This window comes from Solanum pennellii, chromosome 1 (genome assembly GCF_001406875.1).
Source record: "Solanum pennellii chromosome 1, SPENNV200".
NCBI lineage: Eukaryota > Viridiplantae > Streptophyta > Magnoliopsida > Solanales > Solanaceae > Solanum > Solanum pennellii.
This window is the reverse complement of record NC_028637.1, coordinates 103,144,694-103,168,783: the sequence shown is the minus strand read 5'-3', so window position 1 is coordinate 103,168,783 and position 24,090 is coordinate 103,144,694. Positions and strand designations below refer to the sequence as shown.

At 33.8% G+C, this 24,090-nt stretch overlaps 3 protein-coding genes across 3 annotated transcripts; all 3 read left to right on the top strand.

Moving 5' to 3' along the window:
• Nucleotides 1-1,969: 1,969 nt before the first annotated feature.
• Nucleotides 1,970-10,812, top strand: LOC107007887 (importin-4). The gene is made up of 21 exons (XM_015206720.2): nt 1,970-2,244; nt 2,894-3,026; nt 4,186-4,322; nt 4,423-4,468; nt 4,732-4,944; nt 5,083-5,586; nt 5,664-5,798; nt 5,884-6,099; nt 6,180-6,269; nt 6,348-6,595; nt 6,681-6,769; nt 7,098-7,138; nt 7,934-7,964; nt 8,350-8,472; nt 8,558-8,775; nt 8,894-8,989; nt 9,097-9,209; nt 9,351-9,486; nt 9,576-9,680; nt 9,920-10,242; nt 10,483-10,812. Exons 1-20 carry the CDS (start codon nt 1,970-1,972, stop codon nt 10,118-10,120), a joined length of 3,150 nt encoding a protein of 1,049 aa, XP_015062206.1. The 3' UTR covers nt 10,121-10,242; nt 10,483-10,812.
• Nucleotides 10,205-18,760, top strand: LOC107008309 (putative transferase At1g60990, chloroplastic). Its single transcript, XM_015207290.2, has 13 exons — nt 10,205-10,242; nt 13,333-13,606; nt 14,285-14,386; nt 14,633-14,666; nt 15,069-15,142; nt 15,233-15,298; nt 15,408-15,472; nt 15,614-15,701; nt 15,808-15,873; nt 16,987-17,152; nt 17,349-17,432; nt 17,756-17,883; nt 18,163-18,760. The coding sequence occupies exons 1-13, from the start codon at nt 10,205-10,207 to the stop codon at nt 18,331-18,333; spliced, it is 1,356 nt and encodes a 451-aa protein (XP_015062776.2). The 3' UTR covers nt 18,334-18,760.
• A 1,954-nt stretch (nt 18,761-20,714) lies between these two features.
• On the top strand, nt 20,715-23,434 carry LOC107030431 (probable receptor-like protein kinase At1g11050). The gene has a single exon (XM_015231735.2). It carries the CDS (start codon nt 20,955-20,957, stop codon nt 22,893-22,895), a length of 1,941 nt encoding a protein of 646 aa, XP_015087221.1. The 5' UTR covers nt 20,715-20,954; the 3' UTR covers nt 22,896-23,434.
• The last annotated feature ends 656 nt before the right edge of the window (nt 23,435-24,090 follow it).

Here is a 24,090-nt window from a genome sequence, read left to right as displayed (position 1 = left end):
CTATGTGAAATGATTTCTTTTGTACTCACATAATGTTTTACATATTCAATTAGTCATTGTTGATTTTGTGACATTTTTTAAATGAAAAGTCATTTCTTTGATATGATTTTAAGAAATTTTCTATGTTGCTTCTGTAGTTTATTTTTCTCACTATCATACATTTAATGTTTTAAATAAAGATACAATCAATAAAGTATGTATAATTAATTTAATTTTATCATAAATTCTTGAATTTATTTCACAACGAATCATTTAACAAAAAATAATATTACAGCGAATGATGCACATATATTGTATTTTATGAATAATAAATTTATCTTTATATGAATTCAATATATATGATATATAAATTAATAAGATGCAAAGATTTTGATGTATTAGTTGTACTTTACGTATACTATTTTTTTTATGTGAATTCGATAAATATGATAAATGAATTAGTAAGATACAATAATTTTGATGTTAAAAATAACCTTCATTGAATCTCAAACACTCTTTAAATTAATAAATATCAATTTATCGATAAAATAGTACCTCTACAAAATAATTATTATTTTATAGTCCCACCTATATTAATTTAGTAAGGTTTTATTATATCAATATTTGATTTTTTTTTTTTTTGAGTTTTGGACTCTTCAACTAAATCGAAAGTTGGATGATGTTGTTGTATTATTGTATCTTAGAGAAGACAAGTCAAAAGTGAAACTGTTGGATCAGTATATATTATACAACAGTGTGCTTGAATCTCTTAAAAAGAACAAGATAATTGTGTTTAAGCGTAAATATAATTTGTTTATTTATTTTTGCCATTTTACTTTAACTGAAATTTATTTGTGATTTATTACATCCACAAGTCGTTATAAAAGGTGATAAGGATCATTTAAAAGAAAAAGAGAACACATGTGGCATCATCGAAATCCAATTGAGTTTCTGAGCAACAAATAACTTATGATAATATGGTGACAAAAATAAGTGATTGCTTTGAAACAACAAATGAGGGGGAAGTTGTAAAACGATTATTGTCTTTTACTTTCTAAGTAAGTATATTTTTTGTTGTAATTTGCTTTATATACATGTTCGATAAAAGAATCATCAAACTTGTGAAAAAAAGGTACTTAATATTTGTAGTGAGATTAGCATATAATCAATTCATAGTATTGAATGTAATATTCTTTTTTAATTCTATGAAAATAACTAAAAATTATATTACATTAGGATGTTTGAAATGAATATGATCCTCAATTTCAATTTGAGTATGACAAATGGATCATATAGGGGTGTAAGCTAAATCAAATTTGTGGAAATACAATTGAATCTAATATGATTACAACAACAAATGAAGTAATGTATTTTCATGAAACTGTTGAACTATATATATCATTTCATATCAGAATTCAAAAAATGAAATCTAACAAATAAGCCATTAAAAAGATATATAATTAATTATTTTTCGAGTTTTGTCAAATATGAAATATGTCCATATAATAATAGTATAACTATTGATAGCTCATGTACATTTTTTTCAATTTCAGAATATAAATTAAAGAGCCTATGATGAAATTATTTAATACTAGAGATCAAAATTAATGGCTAAATATTTATTTGTACATACAATATGAAATATGAAATTTTAAATTAAAATTGTCATATAATTATTTCTTACAAATCTTTACTTGCCAACTAAATGCAAATACTTTTTTTTTTAAAATCATCAAATATCCAATTTTGAAAAAAAAAAACATTTAATTTGGTGCCAAATCAAGTTGACGCATGCCGACGACATTCCGGTAATGTAGACAAGCAAAGCTCCGTCAGCACTCAGCCCCACAATAATAGAAAGTCACAATATTCTCTTCAAAATTATTATATAAACCAAAACCCTCAACTCCCGCCGCAGGGTTTCTCTCCTCCGCACTCCGCAGCCGCATTCATCTTTACAGAAAAGCTCCAAGGGGTCGAAGAGAGAGCCATGGCGCAGTCACTAGAGCTATTATTGATTCAATTTCTGATGCCTGACAATGATGCTAGAAGACAAGCTGAGGATCAAATAAAGCGTCTTGCAAAGGATCCTCAGGTGGTTCCATCACTCATACATCATCTCCGTACTGCCAAAACGCCTAATGTTAGGCAGCTTGCGGCGGTACTTCTCCGTAAGAAGATCACTGGTCATTGGGCTAAGCTATCTCCTCAACACCGTCAGCTTGTGAAACAGTCCTTAATTGAGAGCATCACTGTGGAACACAGGTCCTTTGATTCATTACCCTCACTTTTTAGTTTCAATTGTACTAGTCCTTTTCCCGTATTCAGTGCAATAATTGCACCATACATTTTGCTATTTATTGATGATTAGTATTGTGAGTATATTTGCTGCAACTAATTTTCTAGGCGCTCTATGGAGTTTGGCATGCGCTTTTGTATCCGCATCTTTTTTCAAAATATACTTACTTTATAAAGTCTGCTGGATTAGAATGAACTATAGTTCATACAATTCTCCTATTCTTTTTGAGTAATTCAGTTTTCTCTTGTGTCTGAGAATGACTTTCTGATCAAACTATAGAATAAGGTTTTGCAGGACTAAGAGACTTTTTGTTGTGAAAGAGTATTTGACTGATGAAGTCAATTTTGTTAACTGATTATTCTTATAATAATGGATAGAAGAATCGCTGATTTTTCAAGCAAGCCAATTATAACAGAGTTTACTTTCTGTGGTAATTACTCCGTGTGCGTCTGTGTGAGAAAAAAAAAATTAGATCACACAACCTTCACAATTTTTTTCCCGGAGATGCATTGAATTGCCTTACTTGGAAGCTGTTACTAGGCCTCCAATGGAAGTTTTAAAAGATGATATTTTGCCTGCAAATTATACTGATCTAATGCGATGCTCATTTTTCAGTCCTCCGGTGAGGCGAGCTAGTGCAAATGTGATTAGTATCGTTGCAAAATATGCAGTTCCAGCTGGAGAGTGGTCAGATTTGTTGCCGTATTTGTTTCAGTGCAGTCAAAGTGCACAAGAAGATCACAGAGAGGTATCCTATGCTTGATTGTCATCACATGTTTTAGTTAGATGAACACTTGATATGGTCCCTTTCTTTTCAATTACTACAATGTAGCTTCTGGGTTTGGCATAAAGGATTGGTTTCTTACATGCTACGCAAAAATGTTGATTGCTGTATGCCAATAAAGTTCCTTGCAATTGCTAGATTTTAATATTCCAAGGCTATTATAGAAGTACAGTGATACCCACATGTTACAATTTCATTTAACCATTTGTAAATGTCAAGTATAAGTGTAAGCACCCCTCCCTCTCGAAAATCGTGCTCCCTCCGTTTCAAAAAGAATAGTCTAGTTTGACTTGGAATGGGGTTTAAAAAAAGAAAGAAGACTTTTTAATCATGTGGTTCTAAATTAAAGTTATATCAAATGTACCAAAATGTCCTTTAATCTTGTGGTCTTAAATATGACACGTGGAAAGTTGCAGTTAAAGTGTTGCATAAAAAGGAAAGGGGTCATTCTTTTCGAAACAGACTAAAAAGGAAATTGGTACATTCTTTTTGAAATAGAGGGAGTACTTAATTTTCCCCTCGGTCAGAGTATGCCTCTTCATGCTTAAAATTCAAAGTATTTGGCAGTTTTAGCATACTAGTAGCTTTTTTCTGAATTCAAGTAACACTGAGGTAGAATGCCTGTTAAGCCTTTATCACTTCCTTTTATCTTCCCTAATGAGGAACATTCGATAGAACTAATGAAAAAAGGGATTGACGACATGGGGCTGTGGAGTGCCCAATTGGGAAGTGAGTATAAGCCATCAAAATGAAACTGTCACTGTCATTTTCTTTATGAAAAGGTAGAAAACTGTTGTAAGTTCTGTCACTACATCTATAAACAGGCTGAAACAATCGATTCAGCATAAGTTTGTATGTTTGGAATTCAATCTGCCATGATCAAGGTTTCTTAATTAATACGAACTGTCTGCGTCAGACATTTTAACTGTTCATATAACCTCTTTTGCGTGAGCATCAGTTAATCATTAATCCATGTAAAGAAAAATGTTGTTGTCATCAATCTTCCCCTTCCTTTGGATTGGGATAATAATGATTTTGCCCTCTCTCCCACCTTCTGCAATTACCTGTAGGATTATGTATTTTAGTGGACTGATGGGTTGTTCCATTGTTTTGATGATGCAAGGTGGCTTTAATTCTTTTCAGTTCCTTGACTGAAACTATTGGGAATTCTTTTCAACCATATTTTGCTAATTTGCAATCATTGCTGCTCAAGTGCCTTCAAGACGAAACAAGTAATCGTGTCAGAGTTGCCGCTCTCAAGTAATATTTGTTTGGAAATCTTTAGAATTACCAAATTTCTTGATCCAGAAACTACATATTATAATTCCTAACCACAAGTGGAATTAAATCATGTTAACAGGGCAGTTGGATCTTTTTTAGAGTTCACTCATGATGAGGCAGAAGTGGTGAGTATGGTTTGTTCATTATGCTTTCTTATGGCTCATGCAGCTTCTCCACGTTTCAAATTTTTGCAACGCTTTTCTTTTGAAAAAATGCATAAATATTGTTTAGAGCAAATGTTGCGTAGAGACGGAACATTGGGTGAAGTTGTTAGGATACATGAAATCTTTTTGAGCCTTGAGAATAGTTAACAATGTTTTTAAGTTTTTAAATATCTTAACTGCCATTTTATCCTGAGAATGTGTCTGCTCCTGTTTTCTATCTGCAGATCAAGTTTCGAGAGTTCATCCCTAGCATTTTGAATGTGTCAAGGCAGTGTCTTGCTTCAGGTGATGAAGATGTTGCTGTGCTTGCTTTTGAAATATTTGATGAGCTAATAGAATCTCCGGCACCTCTACTTGGGGATTCAGTTAAAGCAATAGTTCAGTTTTCTCTTGAAGTTTGCTCGAGTCCAACTTTGGAGTCGAACACACGGCATCAGGTGGGAACATGATATGGTTACAGCTTAGTGAAACTGTTGGTACTCGGATGATGTGATGTTTGCACAATGTTTTTGCCTGTTCGGCGTCGGTTACTGGTTCTCAAGTGTTTTACTTTGAATTGTTGGTTCATTTTTCAGGCTATACAAATAATCTCGTGGCTAGCAAAGTACAAGGCGAATTCTCTTAAAAAGTACAAGCTAGTAACACCAATTTTGCAAGTTATGTGTCCATTGCTTGCTGAGTCTACAGACAGGAATGAAGATGATGACCTTGCTCCAGACCGAGCTGCTGCAGAAGTAATTGATACCATGGCTCTGAATTTGTCTAAACATGTGTTTCCGCCTGTTCTTGAGTTTGCTTCTTTAAGCAGTCAAAGTCCAAATGGGAAGTTTCGGGAAGCCTCGGTTACTTCTTTAGGTGTCATATCTGAGGGTTGTTTGGAACTTATGAAGAACAAACTGGAACCTATTCTACACATCGTCTTGGGATCTCTGAGAGATCCTGAACAAATGGTGAGAGGAGCTGCTTCATTTGCCTTGGGCCAATTTGCTGAGTATCTGCAGCCCGAGATAGTTTCTCACTACGAAAGTGTCCTCCCATGCATTTTAAATGCTGTAGAGGATGTATCTGATGAAGTTAAGGTGCGAACATGCTAAGAAATAGTTAAGTCCTTCCGCTGGCGCCTATTTCTTCAAAAATCGTTTCTGTTCTTGTGCAGGAGAAGTCTTACTATGCATTGGCCGCATTTTGTGAGAACATGGGTGAAGAAATTCTTCCTTTCCTGGATCCTTTGATGGGAAAATTACTTGGTGCTCTCCAAAGTAGCCCTCGTAATTTGCAGGAAACTTGCATGGTAAGTTTCTTTTCAGATGCTTAAAAATAGTTTTAGTCTGAAGTTGCGTCACCTTGTGACAATGTATTTTCTCCTTTTATTGCAGTCTGCTATTGGTTCAGTTGCATCTGCTGCTGAACAAGCATTTGTGCCCTATGCTGAAAGAGTTCTAGAGTTGATGAAAGTTTTCATGGTGCTTACAAATGATGAAGATCTCCTTTCACGGGCTAGGGCTACTGAATTGGTTGGGATAGTTGCAATGTCTGTTGGCAGGACAAGGATGGAACCAGTTTTGCCGCCTTTCATTGAAGCTGCAATTTCAGTGAGAAACTTTATAAGCTCTCACATTTAGGATTGCTTTCAAATTTACAAACAATTCTTGATAGGTTTTGATGCTATCAGGGTTTTGGTTTGGAGTTTAGCGAGCTTCGGGAATACACTCATGGTTTCTTTAGCAATATAGCGGAAATTTTAGATGAAGGATTTGCTCAGGTATCACTGATGATTGGATTTTTATACATTACATGCTGTTTTTACTTCTATAACCTCCCTTTTTTTTTGTGGAAACAGTACCTTCCACATGTCGTTCCTCTGGCATTCAACTCCTGCAACCTAGATGATGGTTCTGCTGTTGATATTGATGATTCCGATGAAGATGAAAATGTTCATGGATTTGGTGGTGTGTCATCAGATGATGAAGCACATGATGAACCTAGGGTTCGTAATATCAGTATAAGAACTGGTGTATTAGATGAAAAGGCAGCTGCAACTCAAGCCCTTGGCTTATTTTCTTTACATACAAAGGGTTCTTATGCACCGTATCCTTTTCTTAATACATACATAAAGCTTATCTTGTTTGACATTGATGCTAATGGTTTTCTGGATTCCTTAATGTATTTCAAGCTACTTGGAAGAGTCATTTAAGATTTTAGTGAGGCATTCTAGCTATTTCCATGAGGACGTTCGATTGCAAGCCATTATTTCTCTCAAATGTGAGTAGCAAGGGGCTGCTTTCTCTGTTGATTTTTTATCTTAATGTTAGCATTTTGCTGTATGAATGCTTGACCTGGGGTATATATGTTTGTATGTTGTATAACATGTCAGCCTGTCTATAGCTATTTCATTTGTTATTACAAGCTTGATTTTGAATATCTCTATGTGATTAAGTATACAGGGTTTATGATATAAATATATGAAACTTTAGCTTTTAAATTTAAATACTGTGGTAATTTATATGATGATGCTATTTTATTTTCAAATTTACTGTTGCAAGCTAAAGCTAGTCCATAAGTGCTCTTTTCTGGATCTCTTTGATTGCAGATATTTTGATAGCTACACAAGCAGCATTGCAAGGTCATAATGTGAGTAATGATCTATCTCGGTCCATCATTGTTGTATTCAGTTTATCATTTATAATTTTGCATGCAGTTGATGCTTTTTGTCGATCAGCCTTTTCCAATGGATGTTTGACAGCTGTAAAGTTCTAGTGATGCATCTGCTGTGATAACTTATGAATTTTCATATTTGTTGTGTCAATCTGCTGAAGATTTGTGTGAATTATATGTTATTCTTAAGTAGTGCTAGAGGTTATGTGCCATAAGCCTGATACACACATTTTTTCTGTGTTTTTTTCCGACGGGCTCTTATTTGAGTTAGTTTGAGTTTGCTTAGCTTTCTCCTTGCTATTTCTGCGTTAAAACTGAGGGGGTTATCTAGATTACAAAAATTTTAGTAGAGAAAACCCACAATGCTCAACAAAAATCCTAGAAATCTATATGTGGTTAGTTTGTGTTGATAGAGTGTTCCATTTCCTTGACAGCACTGTCTTGCAAGACCTTACTTCAAGAACTGCTCCCCACCCTCAAAATAAATGTAGGAGTTGAGGTATTAAATGACTACTTTTTGTGCTATTAAATATGCTGTGATTCTGTCAAAGCTTGTAGTAATGCACCACAAGTCCGGGATAGAAACGAGCATCTAAAACTCATTTAGTATAAGTTGAGCCATTGAAGTAATTGTGCTGCCTTAGGCTGAAGTTCACACATTTTCCGATTTAATTAGCATGTTCATTTAAGCTTTCAATGAAATGAGTGTGATGTATGATAATATCTCTGATGTTAATGACTGCTTCATTTCTTTTTTCTCCTCTTTGGCAGGAGGGAATGACAAAGACAAAAGAAGTTCTTGGTATGATTTATCTTCTTCGTGTCAGTCATATAATTTGTTACAAATATATCATTGGCATAAAACATTATATTGGACCCTAAACTTGACTTCAAATTTTAACTTTGACCTCAAACTTTCATAATGCACAAACAGACACTTTAACTATCCAACTTTTAAATAAATAAACACATGAGTCCTACATGGCACAATACACGTAGGACACCACGTAGGACAAAAAATGACATGTAGGACATGTGTGTTTATTTGTTCAACTTTATACAAGTTTAAGTGTCTATTTGTGCACATCCGAATTTGAAGGGCATAAATGTGATTTGATGCCAAGTTAAAGGGCACATTTATGTATTATGCCTCTATCATTCTAGTGCCTAAATGTTTTGCTTTGCAGATACTGTGATGAAAATCTATATAAAGACAATGATTGAAGATGATGACAAAGAAGTTGTTGCACAAGCTTGTATGGCTGTTGCTGACATCGTGAAGGATTTTGGTTACATGGCTGTTGAGCCCTGTAAGTGTGCACATTTTGGATTCCTTCAGGTCCTCCAGTGATTAAAATTAAATTTAGGATTAACTTGTTTTTCCCATCTTTATAGATATCACTCAGCTTGTTGAGGCAACTGTAGTTCTGTTACGAGAGCAGTCTGCATGTCAGCTCGTAGAATCAGATAGTGAAGTTGATGATGACGACACTGAACATGACGAAGTGCTAATGGATGCTGTTTCTGATCTCCTCCCTGCATTCGCGAAGGCCATGGGTTCTCATTTTGCTCCAATCTTTTCAAAGCTGTTTGAACCTTTGATGAAATTTGCTGTAAGTTTGGGACCCCCCTCCCCGGCCTTACAATTTTTCTGTCAAGTTCTTTTCTGTTCTTTGCCTTTGAGATTAGCTCTAGTCGCAGTGTTTCATGCCATAACCTCTGCAATTGCAGAAAGCATCGCGCCCATCTCAAGATCGGACCATGGTCGTCGCAACCCTTGCAGAAGTTGCTCAACACATGGGTGCTCCTATTGGTGGCTATATTGATGTAAAATTTTAAAAACTAGTTGATTGATTCTTTTCTTCTCCTCTACAACACACACACACACACACTTTTTGAAGTTCTGCAACTGAATTGGGGAAATCCTTCTTCAGACTGTGATGTCCCTGGTACTTAAAGAATTAGCTTCAGCGGATGCTACAAACCGAAGGAACGCAGCATTTTGTGTTGGCGAGTTGTGCAAAAATGGTGGTGATGCTGCTTTGAAGTATGCTTTCGGTCGCATACCTTGTTTACCATCTACTTCTGTTCCTAATATATGTTCTGAGTTTGTGGGGTTGTAGCCACTGATTATTTACCATTTACCTTCTTTGTTGGCACATCTAAATCTGAGTTCACTTTATTCTAGATATTATGGAGATGCCTTACGTGGCCTTTACCCATTATTTGGCGAAGCTGAGCCAGATAATGCAGTGAGAGACAATGCTGCTGGTGCTGTGGCAAGGATGATAATGGTTCATCCAGAGACAATCCCACTGAATCAGGTGGAGAATTTGATGTTTCTATTGTTTATGGCTTTGAAGGTTTCCCTCTATTTGCCATGGTCGTTATATATTGGTTGTACTTTCTTTAGGTGCTACCTGTTTTCTTGAAAGTTCTTCCTCTAAAAGAAGATCATGAAGAATCCATGGCAGTCTACAGTTGCATATGCAATCTTGTGTTGTCATCTAACTCTCAGGTATTTTCATGTCTCATCTTATCTGTCACAAAGTCTATCGGAAACAGCCTCTCTACCTTCACAAGGTAGGGGTAAGGCTGCATACACAACACCCCCCAGACCCCACTTGTGGATTACATTTGTATGCTGTTGTATCCTATCTGTCATGTTAGTTATCATTCTTGTTTCCTATGTCTTCATCTTCTGTGGAATGTAATATTAAACGCATCTTTACTTCTGTTTGTTTTGTGAATATACAGATCTTATCTTTGGTTCCGGAGTTGGTAAATGTTTTTGCCCAGGTTGCCATGTCACCTGTTGAAACCCCTGAAGTCAAGGCTCATGTTGGAAAAGCATTTTCTCACCTAATTTCGATTTATGGTCATCAAATGCAGCCTCTTCTGAGTAATCTTTCACCTGCACATGCTAATGCTCTCGCAACTATTGCACCTCAGAGCTGACATGTAAAGAGCCTTTGAGAAGAGCAAGTTTTATATATTGTGTTCTTGTAATATTGAATATTATCTTATTCATCAGACACATCCATGGTGGAAGAGCAGCTAATTAGGCTGATCGCGTCCAGGTATAGTCTTATCTAGACCATTGTTATCATTCTAACTTCAAACAAAAGATGCAACATACATGTCATTGATATGTCATTTTAATCAATTATCTTTGTACAAAGACAAGCCTGAGATATCTGTAGTTCCATTCTTTTATTCTCTAATAATGTTCCAGACTTTGATAAATCATAAACGGATGTTTAGTTCTGCTTTGTTTGTCTATCAAGGGTAATTTACTAAAAGAAATTGTTATTTTGCAGGTTTGCGTCGTTTTATTTTTTGGTCAGGTGTCAAAGTTTTCCATGGAGATGCAGTATCTTCCATTTTGACATATTCTACAGAAGAGATGTCTTTTCTTTCTACTTTCAGGGAGGAAAAGGGGGGTGGGGATGGGGGTTGTTAGCCATTTTTAGATTGTTTTATTTATTTGTTACAATGTGTCGAAGAAAGGGCTGGTGGAAGTTATTGTGTGAACTTTATTATACATAGTTGAAAAACTTCAGTGTGTATATCCACAATTCTTTGATATTTAAGGTGGGCTTGTTGTATAATATATGACTTGCTATTGTTTGGAACAATATTTTGTTATAGTGAATGTGTTCAAGTAATAGGTCAACTTTTTAGATCTTTTGGACCGAATGTGCTAAATGGGCCCAACTTTGTTGGTGGGTTTGGTCTACTGACAAGCAAAGGCGAATCTAGAGGGTATTGGGGGGAGTCCGGAACCTAAATAAGCCACAAAAATATAAAAGTGATCAAAATAAGTTACTATTTTAGTAAGTAACTAAAATAAGCTTAGTGGAAGAAAAAATTTCATTTTATCCAATTTTTCAAATATTTTTTGGTAGTGTCATAACGTATATTTTTAATATATAACGGAATTTTTTCTTACACTTTATAAAGTGTAAATTTTTCTTACACTTTATAAAGTGAGATTTTTTCGTTCACTATATAAGGTGTAAGTTTTTCTTTCACTTTATTAAGTGTAAATTTTTCTTACACTTTATAAAGCGGAACTTTTTCTTCCACTATAATAAAGTGTAAGTTTTTCTTATACTTTATAATGTGAAACTTTTTATTACACTTATAAGAGGAATATTTTTCATGTTTTGAAGAAACTTTTTCAGTGTTGTATACAATTATTGACAAATCATAAAAACGGAAAAAAATATTACACTATATTTTTATTTTTTTATTCTGAAAAATCTTTCAATCTCTATTAAGGACGTTTAAACATAGTTGGTAGCACCTACAACATAAAATCTTCTATATTTGTTCATTTGAATCTCAAAAAGAAAAATGTCTTCTACACCTAAAGTTAAAATTTCAATTTATTGGGATGACGAAATTATACATGACGAAAATACCGTTTATTATAATTGTCCTCCCAAACACAATGCTAAATATCCAATTAATGTTCGATATCATAAATTTATTTCATCAATTTATAAAAGAATAGGTATAAACAATGCTGATTATAATTCGATTATAATCTATAATGACGAATTGTTTACTGACTTTTTGAGGGTTCCAAATGACTACATAGATCAAATCAAGTTAACAATACTTGAAATCTATGTTAGGAAAGAGCCTACGATTAGCCAACAACGTTCTTCTTTATTAGTCGATGTTCATCTCCAGTTAGAAAATCGTAATAGCATTGATGAATTTCCGATAACTCAATCTACTGATTTTTCTAGCATGACTCATTATCAAAATATTCATACAGGCCAATATGATTTTGATTTAAAATAAACTATCAAAGTGACTGGTAATGCTCAATAATTATATTTCAATAATTATTTGTTAATTATTTATTAATTTATATGATATATTATTCTTATTCTTATATATTTTGTAACACTTCACCTCAGCAAGATAGAAATATTGTTCTAAGTTATGGACTAGATAATTATTTTGGTCAGTCCTTACACTTTGAAATGGACTACATAGGAATATATAAAGTGTAAGATTTTCTTTCATTTTATAAAGTGGAAGAAAAAGTTCTGTTATATATTGAAAATGCATGTTATGACACTATCGAAAAACGTTTAAAAAATTTGATAAAGTGGAATTTTTTCTTCCACTAAGCTTATTTTAGTTACTTACTAAAATAATAGATTATTTTGATCACTTTTATATTTTTATGGCCTATTTATATTTCGGACTCTATTGGGGTTTTATCCCAACTCATTCACTAAAAAATTCGACCCTCAACATTATTGTTCATAATTATATTATATAATATAATGACACTTTTATTTGTGAAATTTTACTGCGTATGTAAATGTTGTATAACAAATAAAATATATATTATTATTGAAATTTTAATGTGTTTCTGTTTAAAAAGTAAAATTTGTTTTATATTAATTGATCATATTTTATTTTATTCAATGTTTAAGAAATTATAAATAAAAAGACGATTTTTCCAAGTATTTGTAGGGGTCATATAGAAAATAATGAATTAAAATTTCTTGATTTAATAAAGTGATCAACTCATATGAAATAACTATATTTAATATAATGATTAACTATATAAAATAGAGGAAGTAATGTACAAGGCAATACAATATTTGGTTAAATAAAAAAAATGTATTTCTTGATTATTTGTCCATTTTTAAATTAACAAGCCTAGTAAGAAAATAATGATGAACCTAATGAATATACAAAATTACCTTTATGAATTATGAAGTGGATGAATTAAATATTTAAGATTTTTAATAAGTTATACATTTTTCAAAATTAATTATATTCTCGTCCACTTTATTCGTTATATTGCGCTTTTTGCTAGTCAATTTGACTAGTTTTTAAAGTTGAATTAGATTACATTAATTCGAATTTTTTTTTAAAAAAAAATTAGATACTAAAAACTATACGAAAAATACTATATATTGCAATTTTTTGTTTATCAATAAATGAAAAATACATTATAATATATTAATCAAAATTTTCATAAATTAAATTCTAAAAAAAAAGAAATTATAATAATTAAAAATGAACAAACATAATACTATCTTAAATTATTAAAATGAACAAATAAAAAAACTACCATTATGAATAAAAAGAATATTACTCCGTATTAATTAAATAAACACTTTCTATTTTACAAGACAAATAAGGGAGGGGGTGGTAGTAGTATATGTGGCCCTATATAAAGAAAGTGGGTGGTGTGAAATTGCAAGAGAGATGGCGTCTCTCTACTCTGCAAACTTGTTATTTCCCTCTCTTCCTTCATCATCATCATCATCATCCGTACTTATTCCACTACCTTACCGGCCCTACGATGTGTCGCCGGCGAAGATCAATCGACGCCTTTCTTCTTCTTTTTCTTCTGCTGCGCTGCCATTCGATCTTTCTCCTCCTCCCATCGACCACGACCTCCTCGTGAGTACCAAATTCTTAAACTTGTTTCTTAGTATTATGAGTTGCTAATTCTTGATTTTTGGAAGTTAACGTGATTCTGGGCTTTCACAAGTACCAAATTAAATAAACACAACCTGCTTTTTATTGTTTCTGAGTTGGTAATTCTTGATTCTTATAGTGTGGGTGGGTTTTGATAAATTCCAAATTCTTTATTTCTTAATCTTGAAAATCAGTTGGCTGTAGCATGTGTGAAGAAGGAAGACTGATTGTGGACTTTTATCAGACGTAATCATTTCTTTCCTAATCTTTTTTATGTAGAATTGTCCTGTTCAATGTACTATCTTGCTGGGTAAAATTAATTGAACTATTTGGATTATCAAACCTAAAGCTTTGAAAATAAATTTTCCTATCTGAATGAAAAATCAAAACAAATACTCAATGTAATGGGGGTGGGGTAGACAAGTCTTATTGGCTACGGGTGCCCTCCATCCACCTTTGCTTGGAATGTCTCACTTAAGTAGGCAGTTAAGACTTGAAAAATCTTTTTTCTGTACAATGAGTGTACACGAAGGACATGTTACGTCTGCTAAATGTTTCCTGATGATCAAGGGAAGGATGAGAGTCACTGACCTGATGTTTCTACATGCTTTCATTGTTGGTCTCCTTAGATTTGGCTTGTTTAACTTTTTCTTCCTGCAGGATACTATGACAATTGCTGGGGCAAAGGTATCAGAAGATGGGGTAATAGGGACATTCGATAATGACGAGGAGGCATTAGATGCTGTTGAGAATGGTGTTGCGGTGTGTATCTAGCTTGATTCAGGTTTTCTTGGTAATTTTAGTTATTTTTTTTTCCTATTAAAAATCTCCATGTCATATAAATTTCATCTGTTGATTAAAAGATGTGTTAATGGTCCAACTTTCCTAGCACATGTTGTATATTTTACTGCCATATCTGGAATGAGCCTGGCCTTGTAAGGGAACTTGTATACTGCTCAGCTTAGTCTTTCAAAGTGTGATCTGATGGTATCATTCAATTTGTTCTAGGTTGTCGATCTTTCACACTATGGCAGGATAAGAGGTAAATCCATCCACACATTTTCATTGTGAAAATGATTCTGTTTTATTTTATAAGACAACTCCAAGTTTAATCTGTGAATAATCTATTGACGTGGAGGAATAGAGGTTAGGTTAGTTTTTAATGTATCTTAAAGTAAGTCCATTATCCATACTATTCTTCTAATAAAATAGTAACTTCTTCCTACTTGAACAATTCTGTGGAATGTGGTTTGTTTGCTTATTTCCTAGTGCGAGTCATGTGGATTTTGGATGTGAAAATTACTTTTTACGACTTGTTCTTGTGCTAGTGATGTATTGTGGACTAACTGGATATAAGTTTTTCTACTTCTTTGAATTGTTTTGGAGGCTACTTATTCATAGTTGTTATTTCAGCTATCTATGTCTGTCTTTTTATTTCACACAGTTAGTGGAGAAGACAGGGTTCAGTTTCTTCACAACCAAAGTACTGCTAACTTTGAAATTCTTCATGAGGGGCAGGTATTGATTCAGTTTACACAACTCTAGGTTGATGAAAACAGCAAACTCCACTAATGTTCTGCTTTTATATTTCATACCTGGGAATTGTAGGGATGTGACACTGTTTTTGTGACACCAACTGCTAGAACCATCGATATCGCCCATGCCTGGGTTATGGTAATCCTTCACAGCTCCCTTGCTAAGAATTGGTTTCTTGTGCCTAAGCTTTCATATGTTAAGACTGTTATTGAAGTACTATTACTGAAGTGGACATTATATTTCACAGAAAACGGCAATCACATTAGTGGTCTCTCCAGTGACCAGGGAAAGAATAACTCATATGCTTGAGAAGTATGTCTGGAACTGCCATGGTTTTGCTCTGAATTGCTGTCACTCTTGCTTACCTATGCTTGAATAGTTTTTTGGGGCCTAGCCAGTTGTTTTACATTACTTACCTGCTGATTTAACAATATGTCATACTTCTATTCATAGGTACATATTCTTTGCAGACAAAGTTGAAATTCAAGATATTACCGAGAAAACATCCTTGTTCTTACTAGTAGGGCCTACAAGTAACAAAGTAAGAACTTTGTCTAGTTAATCATCAAACAAGGTGATAATATTTGTTATCTTCTTACTTCTCTTAAAGCTACAACTAACTTTTGTATGTAATGGCTTACAAACAGATAATGGAGGCTCTGAGTCTTGCTGACATAGTTGGACAACCATACGGATCGCATAAGCATTACAATGTAATTGGATTCTTACCTCTCTGATTCATCTTTTGGACAATGTTAACTTCCCTCTTTATTTAGGTTTCAGTTTTCACCAAACTTGATGTCTTACTGAATCACCCAATTTAAAGTTATACTTACATATATCAAAACTTAATATGAACACCTGTTTGGTTTAGATTATTTGGTACTCCTTCTAACCCATATTGTTTGATCTACTCATCTTAGTCTGTGCAAGATAGAACTTCTTTCCTCAAATTGCAAAGGCCAACAATTATAAAATATTGGATTAACATAGCATGATATTACTTCCTATTGTTTTGTATTTAATGCGACTTCTTCATGCCCTTTTCACATCTTCCCGCCAGTACACCAACTTATATGACTAAACTTATGGGTATATTTAATCATTCAAAAGTATAATATGTCATTCAAGCATTGTCCTCCTAAATTCCATTTAAATATAAGTCACAAAAAAGGGATTGAAGTGAGCATTCAATTAAAAGATTTTTCTTAAGATTGGTAATAGCTCTGACTATTGATTCTTTTGTAACGTAACCAAACAAGTAGATTGATAATAAAAAGATTTAATATAAAATGGTGATTAGATTGTGTCAAATAATCCAAACTTGAACAATGATTTCCAATGTTCTTTTCTCTTTTTCAAAGGAGACACGATGGCTTTGAACACATTGAAGTGTTCTTCAGATTGCGTTGGGCCCTCTGTCATTTTTAGTTAATGTATCAAGTCACCAATTTTCACTTGCATTATTCAGAAACATTAATATCTATCCATTTATAATTAGTTGTTATTTCCAATTGCATCCTCTTTAGTCAACCTTGTGATGCATTCATGATTGTTCTTGTATTGTCAAATTCAACTTCTCAATAAAAATATTTTACAGTTTCTCTGCCATTTGTCTGCAATATCCGCAGTTAATGTCCTTTCTTACCATTTAAATACTTGCTTGTTAACTTTTCTACTGTTTAGCTTCTGCTGGTGTAGTTGCTCTCATGTCCTATATGTTAGATTAATTGCAGTATCTTGAGCATATCGTCGTGCCTGAGTTTCCCAAGAAATAGGAGGCTTAGCATTTTACTTTTTCTTATGAAATTAATTAACACGTGAAGGTAAATGGAATGCCAATAACTGTGGGAGTGGGAAATATCATCTCTGAAGAAGGTTATTCACTACTGATGTCTCCAGCTGCTGCTGAATCGGTCTGGAAAGCTATTCTAGGTCATGGTGCTGTCCCAATGGGTTCTAATGCATGGGAAACTTTAAGGATTCTTCAAGGTAATTAAAGACAATTTGGTTCTCTCTTTTTATTTTTAATATTCCAGGTAATATCTTCTGTTGAGATCATGATTCCAGTGTGTTCTGACCACCTATTATGCTTTAGGTTTGTGTCCTCAAGTTTCGAGCAATCATCATCCCGTGTGATTTGATTTTCAATATTGATGCAGAAAGATTTGTGTCTTAATTCATGCAGGAAGACCAGCTCCTGGTAAAGAGCTCACAGACGAGTTTAATGTTCTGGAGGCTAATCTGTGGAATGCTGTTTCTCTGAATAAAGGTTCAGGAGCTCCTATTTCTATTACTCCCTCCGTTTCAAAAAGATTGGCCTAGTTTGACTTAGAACGGAGTTTAAGAAAAGAAAGAAGACTTTTTAATCTTGTGGTTCTAATTTAAAGTTATGTAAATGTACCAAAATACCCTTTAATCTTGTGGTCTTAGACATGTCATGTGAAAAGTTTAAGTTAAAGTGTTGCAAAAAAAAAAGGGTGTTATTCTTTTTGAAACAGATTAAAAAGGAAATTAGGTCATTCTTTTTTAAATGGAGGGAGTATTATTTTTCCTTCTGTTTATGGATTATCAAATATGATAAATAAATTCCAGGGTGCTATAAGGGCCAAGAAACCATTGCTAGACTTGTAACTTACGATGGCATCAAGCAGAGACTATGGGGAATACGTGTCTCATCGCCTGTGGAACCTGGTAGCACTATCTCAGTTAATGGGAAAAAGGTTTGAGATTTTCTGATTTTCCAATTGATTGTTTCAGTCTCTATTGGGATAGCTATGGTGTAACAAATTGTACCTTGGCACATTAACCCTTTGCATTGTTCTGCCTTGTAAATGAAATGCATCAAACAAAATAAATGCCTTGTGAAGAATCGTTCTAGACTACTGAAAAAACAGTCAAGTGCATTACTGAAATCAGATCACCGTTATTTTTGCTTTATTGATTCTAGTATGACCATTTGGAAAGAATTGCCAGAATGATGGTGCTATGAATTTCGGCAGGTTGGCAAGGTGACGAGTTTCACAACTGGTAAACGAGCATCTCAGCCCCTCGGTCTTGGCTATATTAAGAGGAAAGCTGCTTCTGAGGGAGACAGTGTAATTATTGGTGGTGATGTTGAGGGTACAGTGGTGGAAGTGCCTTTTCTCGCTCGTCAAATCCCTCCATCCTAGAGCTGAATATAGACAACATTACCTCTCCTCTCTGCTACTCTGTATCAACAAATGTAGCATATGTGATGTCATAATGTACCTTTGGTGTAACATCAGCTCTCTGGTTCGTGTGTTTTGTCTCGTTAATGGCTCTACCAGAAGCTAGACGATAGCATCCTTGAAGACTAAAGTTGCTTACCAAATCGTTTGAGCCATTAACATTTTTGCTTCATTATAGCCACCTGTTGGCCTCCCGCAGAAAAGGAAATCAGGAAGCTAAGTGATAGAAATCAGGTGAGTGGAAAAAATCTTCTGATGTAACAGAAGAATATTACAATCTCTCTCAGTATTGTCATGAATTTACCTCATCCTCTTAGCCATGAGCCATTAATCTGTTTGACTTTTTGAAAATAAAAAATCACAAGCCAATAGTTGTTATTTTCTATGATTTGAGACCATGGTGGAGAACTTCTCAAAGTTGACCAGAATTAGATTATGATGGGTTAGATTATCTTACGTACAACGATAATCATTACATATTCAAACATTATCCTTCCCCTCTTCAGGGATTTTGTCATTCCCACTTCTCGACTTGTTGATCAAACAGTGCCACATAAATTGAGAGAGAGAGAACGATTATTTATAGTTTTTTTATTGTTTAAAAATAGCGTTGGAGGATACAAGTATTACATTTTTGGAAAAGGCTTAAGTGAGGTCTATTCTGTCAGAATAAAGGATATGATATTGTTTTCACCAGTAGCTAGCTATTTAGGGCCCGTTTGGATGTGCTTAATAAAAGCAGCTTTAAAAAAGTACTTTTAAAAGTGCTGAAACTTATTTTTAAAATAAGCAGTTAAGCGTTTGGATAAAAGTGCTGAAGTTGTTATGTCAAACGTGAAAAAGGGAAAAATGGAAGAAAGAAATGTTAGGGTTATATGGGTAATTTGGAGATTGTATAAAAATATTAAGAGCAAAAAGATAAAAATGTGGTCAACTTAAAACAGCTTATAAGCTAAAAAAAAAAAAAGCACCCCTAACCCCAGCTTTTAACTTTTGGCTTAAAATAAGTTTTTTTTAACTTAAAATAAGTTATTTTGAGTATTGCCAAACAGTTAAATAAGTCAAAAATCAGCTTTTAAGTCAGTTTGACCAGCTTTTAAGCTGAGCCAAACATGCTCTTAGAAACTGAACTTTAAAAAATTTTGATGACTTCTATTTTTCCTTAAATATAGTCTAAGAAGATTTTTAAATTTAATGAATTTCATCTCATTGATCCATTTCGCCATGGTTCACGATGTATTGATATTTAATATAGTTTAGTCTATTTCAACAAATTTGTTACTCTCTTGGTCTCTATTTATTTGATATATTCAAATTTCAAGATTGAAAGTTCTAAACTTTAATTGTGAATTCAAGTAATAAATTTTGTGAAATAAGATTTATTTATTTTAAGAATTACATAAAAGCATACAATACATTAAAATATTTATTTTTTTTAAAAAAAAATCTTTTAATTACTAAGTATATCATATAAATTTGGAGTTTTGAACTTTTTATGAGGTTATATTTTTGATGTGTATCATAAAAATTGACCATTACCTAATTGTATAATTTAATTACTGTACTCTAATTATTTTTGGCCTTTTTTCTCAATAATCTGTTGATGAGGTAAGGAAGACAAAAGTATAAAAGTCAAGACGTCAAGACTGACTGACCAGTTGCAGTGAAAACGTAGAGACAATAAAACAAAATCAGTGCGTTTCCTTGCATTTTCATAAACAAAAATTATATTCATTTTTGTCTTAAAAGGAAAAAATTAGTGGTATGGTTATGTTATATTATTTTGTGATATTTTATTAAATATAGTATTATTATTATTTAATTCGATGTAACATTTAAGGAAAGTAAAGTTTGTACACTAAAACTTTATAATATTTGTGTAATAACAAATTACTTTATTAAAAATAAATAGGGAGTCTTGATGTTAAATCATTTTCAATTATAGAAATGTAATATATATTTTTTAAGACAGACCACTTATTAAGCAAAAACCAAATTAGCAGGTGAATGTAACAAAAGATATTTTCTTGCAACAATATAGCAAATAACTGGAAAATCTCTTACTCCTCTCCCCTTCTTTTACCTGATCCATTTTCTTTTCGTAGTCTGTTTAAAAAAATATTATAATATAATTAAAAATAATTTATTTTATTATAATTGAATGATTTTTAGTTATACATATATTTAAAGATTAGTTTTAAATCACAAATTAACGTGAAATGAGATAGAAAAAGGTACTAAACTTTGATGTTTTTAGGAAATCACCTAAATATTTCTTTATTGTCCCAAATTGCCATCTTTTCTTGATGGACGTTCCTATTTGATCAGTTAATTTATAAAAGTCAGCCGCCTTTACTAAAAACTTATAGTAAGATTCAGACAGAGATAATGAACCTAATATTTTGACTCTGGCAGTGGCACAAACCCTTCAACTACAAGACTCTACAGATAAATCATCGATCATCAAAGATCACTTTTTGGGAATATAGTTCTGTGAACCATAAAGAAAACCCCATTAAAAATGGTTTCTTGAATAAAAAAATCTCATTTTTTCTTTCTATTTTCTCTCTAAAGAAGTTAGGATGAAGGGTGATTTGTGGATTGTGTGTTTGTTGTTTTTTCTATTTTCTTGGGTAGTTTCAATTTCATCAGCTCAAGATAGCACTAACTTTTCTGCAACTTGTCCTTTAGATTTTGGGTATGTTCTGAGAGCCCCATGGTCTAGTTCTAACTGCAAAGTTCTGAATTCAACTCCTCAGCTTTCCAATGGTTCTGCTATTCCCACATCAAGCAAAGGCCAGTGCTGCCAGAACCTTTTGTCCCTCTTTGGTGTTGCTATGGCACAACACCTTAAAGAAACTTCTCTTTTCCAGCTACCCAATTTGGAAACTTCTGCTTCTTGCATCCAAGAATTCCAATCCAAGCTCAATTCTTTGTCTTTGCCTTCAAATCTTACCTCTTTCTGTTTTGACCCTATTCAGTTTGTCAATACACCATACATTTGTGCCTCAATTCAGACCATCCAAGATTGGGATAAAAAGCTGGGGAATTCAACTGTTTTGAATTCTGGTTGTAGGTCTGATCTTGAGGATTTAACTGCGTGTGATGGTTGTGTAGCTGCTGGCTTTAGAGTTCAGCAACAGTTGATTGCAATCGATGGTAATGCATCTCATTCCACTGATTGTTTTTACTTCACTATTTTGTATGCTGCTGGTATTGTCAATGAGTTTGGTCCTGAAAGTACTGGTGCCATGTCATGTATTTTTAGTATTGATTTGAAAAAGGATAGTTCATCAAGCAAACGACATTTAGCACTAATATTTGGGTTGGCTGGAGCTGGTATGGCATTATTATGCATGTCTTTAGTGTTGGGATTGTATATCTGGTGGAACAAAAGGTGGAGGAAAAATGATGATGTGGAAATGGAAAGTACGGTGTCTAGGCGAAGAATGAGGCCTAATACTGCTGTTTGGTTCAAATTTCAGGAGCTTGTAAGGGCAACAGATAGTTTTTCCCAAAAGAATTTTATAGGGAGAGGTGGATTTGGAGTAGTTTATAAAGGAACTCTAGCAGACGGGACTAATGTTGCTGTCAAAAAGATTATAGAATCTGATTTTCAAGGAAATGATGAGTTTTGCAATGAGGTTGAGATTATTAGTAACTTGAAGCATCGTAATCTTGTATCACTTAGGGGGTGTTGTGTGACTGATGAAAATAGGATTGAAAGTGGGGAGAGTGAAAGATTCCTTGTCTATGATTATATGCCCAATGGGAATCTTGAGGATCATTTATTTGCTGTAAATCAAGGTGGAATACTGAAGCAGCCGTTGACTTGGCCTCAGAGAAAAAACATAATTTTGGATGTGGCAAAAGGACTTGCTTATCTGCATTATGGGGTAAAGCCAGCAATTTATCACAGGGACATTAAAGCTACAAATATCCTATTAGATGAAGATATGAGAGCAAGAGTTGCTGACTTTGGGTTGGTTAAGCAAAGTAGAGAAGGACAGTCTCATCTTACCACCAGAGTGGCAGGAACACATGGCTACTTAGCTCCTGAATATGCTCTCTATGGGCAATTGACTGAGAAGAGCGATGTTTATAGCTTTGGGGTTGTTGTTTTGGAAATAATGTGTGGAAGGAAGGTCCTTGATTTCTCTTCAGGATCGCCTCGTTCTTTTCTGATCACGGATTGGGCTTGGTCGAAGGTAAAAGCTGGAAAGATGAATGAAGTTTTGGATGCCATCCTAGTAAAGACTGAGGATTCAGTAAGTGCAAATCCAAGGGCTATAATGGTGAGATTTCTCCTTGTTGGAATATTATGTGCTCACGTGATGGTGGCCTTAAGGCCAACTATATTGGATGCACTAAAAATGTTAGAAGGAGATATTGAGGTTCCTGAAATTCCAGACAGACCAGCACCTCTTGGACACCCTTCATTTTGTAATGCTAGTGGTAACACATTCAGCATATCACCAGCCTTGAGTTGCTTGCAACTGCCTGCTGGAGACATGCTCAGGTGACAATATGAGGTATTCTCATATGACATACTTTTCTTGCTTATTGAGATTAGGAAAACGCTAATGAAATTTCTGCTAGAGTTGAACCTGGGAACCGAGTGCCTAGAGATTTTTTTGATCAAATAATATCAGCTCGGAGAGTTCTGTTGTTTCCAGTTCCTGTCATAGGGACACACTTAGAAATCCTGAGTGTAGAACAAAACCAGAAACACCATCTACTTGCCGTCCAGCTTAACAAACCAAGAGGACATGGAGTTCAACTAGATTGTCAATTCCTTGGAAGACTTGAGAGTTTCTTCTTTCTTTCATTCTTTCCAACAGCCTAGAACTTTTGACAATCTTTTGTTTACGCAAACTGCAGATTTTCTTTTGATTTCGTTTCTCAATAGGTTAATCGGATCTTGTATAAGCTAGTAGTAATAGCTGATACTCTGTAATATATCTAGCTTGCTTCATTCAAGGCCATGGTTGCCTGTGATGTATGTTGCAGTCTGTAAAATTCATATATCTATATTATTTATGTTTCAAAGTTCTCGAGACAATATTTCCCTACCATACTGTTTTCTTGCGAAGGAGACAGAGTGTTGAATGCCCGGTAATGGTGAGTTAAATTATGGATAAACAACTAACTATACTATGCTCATATCATGTGTTCCTCTGACTAACTGCTGGGGTTTTGTACATGACTGAATAGTTCAAATGCAAGTAATTTGTAGAATTCAAACATTTTACAAGTACTTCTTTCTTCTATTGTTTTCATTTTTGAAAAAAAAAATAAAAATTGGTGTTGTCGCGCTTGTTTAGTCAAAAGAAATTGTTAATCAATGCAACTATAAGTAACTCAAAACCAGTAGTCATGAATTGAGTTTCATTGGTCAATTTTGTGCCCCTCTGAACTCTGTTTTGCAACTATTTATGCTTGATTTGAGGAAGAGGAAAAGGCTGCTAATGAAAGCATTGATTCCATATCCCAATTAAAAGATAAAATGTGTGTTTCAGTTTAACAATTAGTACTTTCTGCTTTGTCCTCATTATCTGATAACTTATTGTGAAACAAGTAAGAGAACACAAGAGAACTACAAGTGATGTGTTTTCATATAAACTTGTTCTTGTTGACATGCTTTGTTTTTGACTTGAACACCAATGCTCTTTCTTTCGGACAGAGGCGTATTCAGGATTTGGAGAGATGAGTACATTA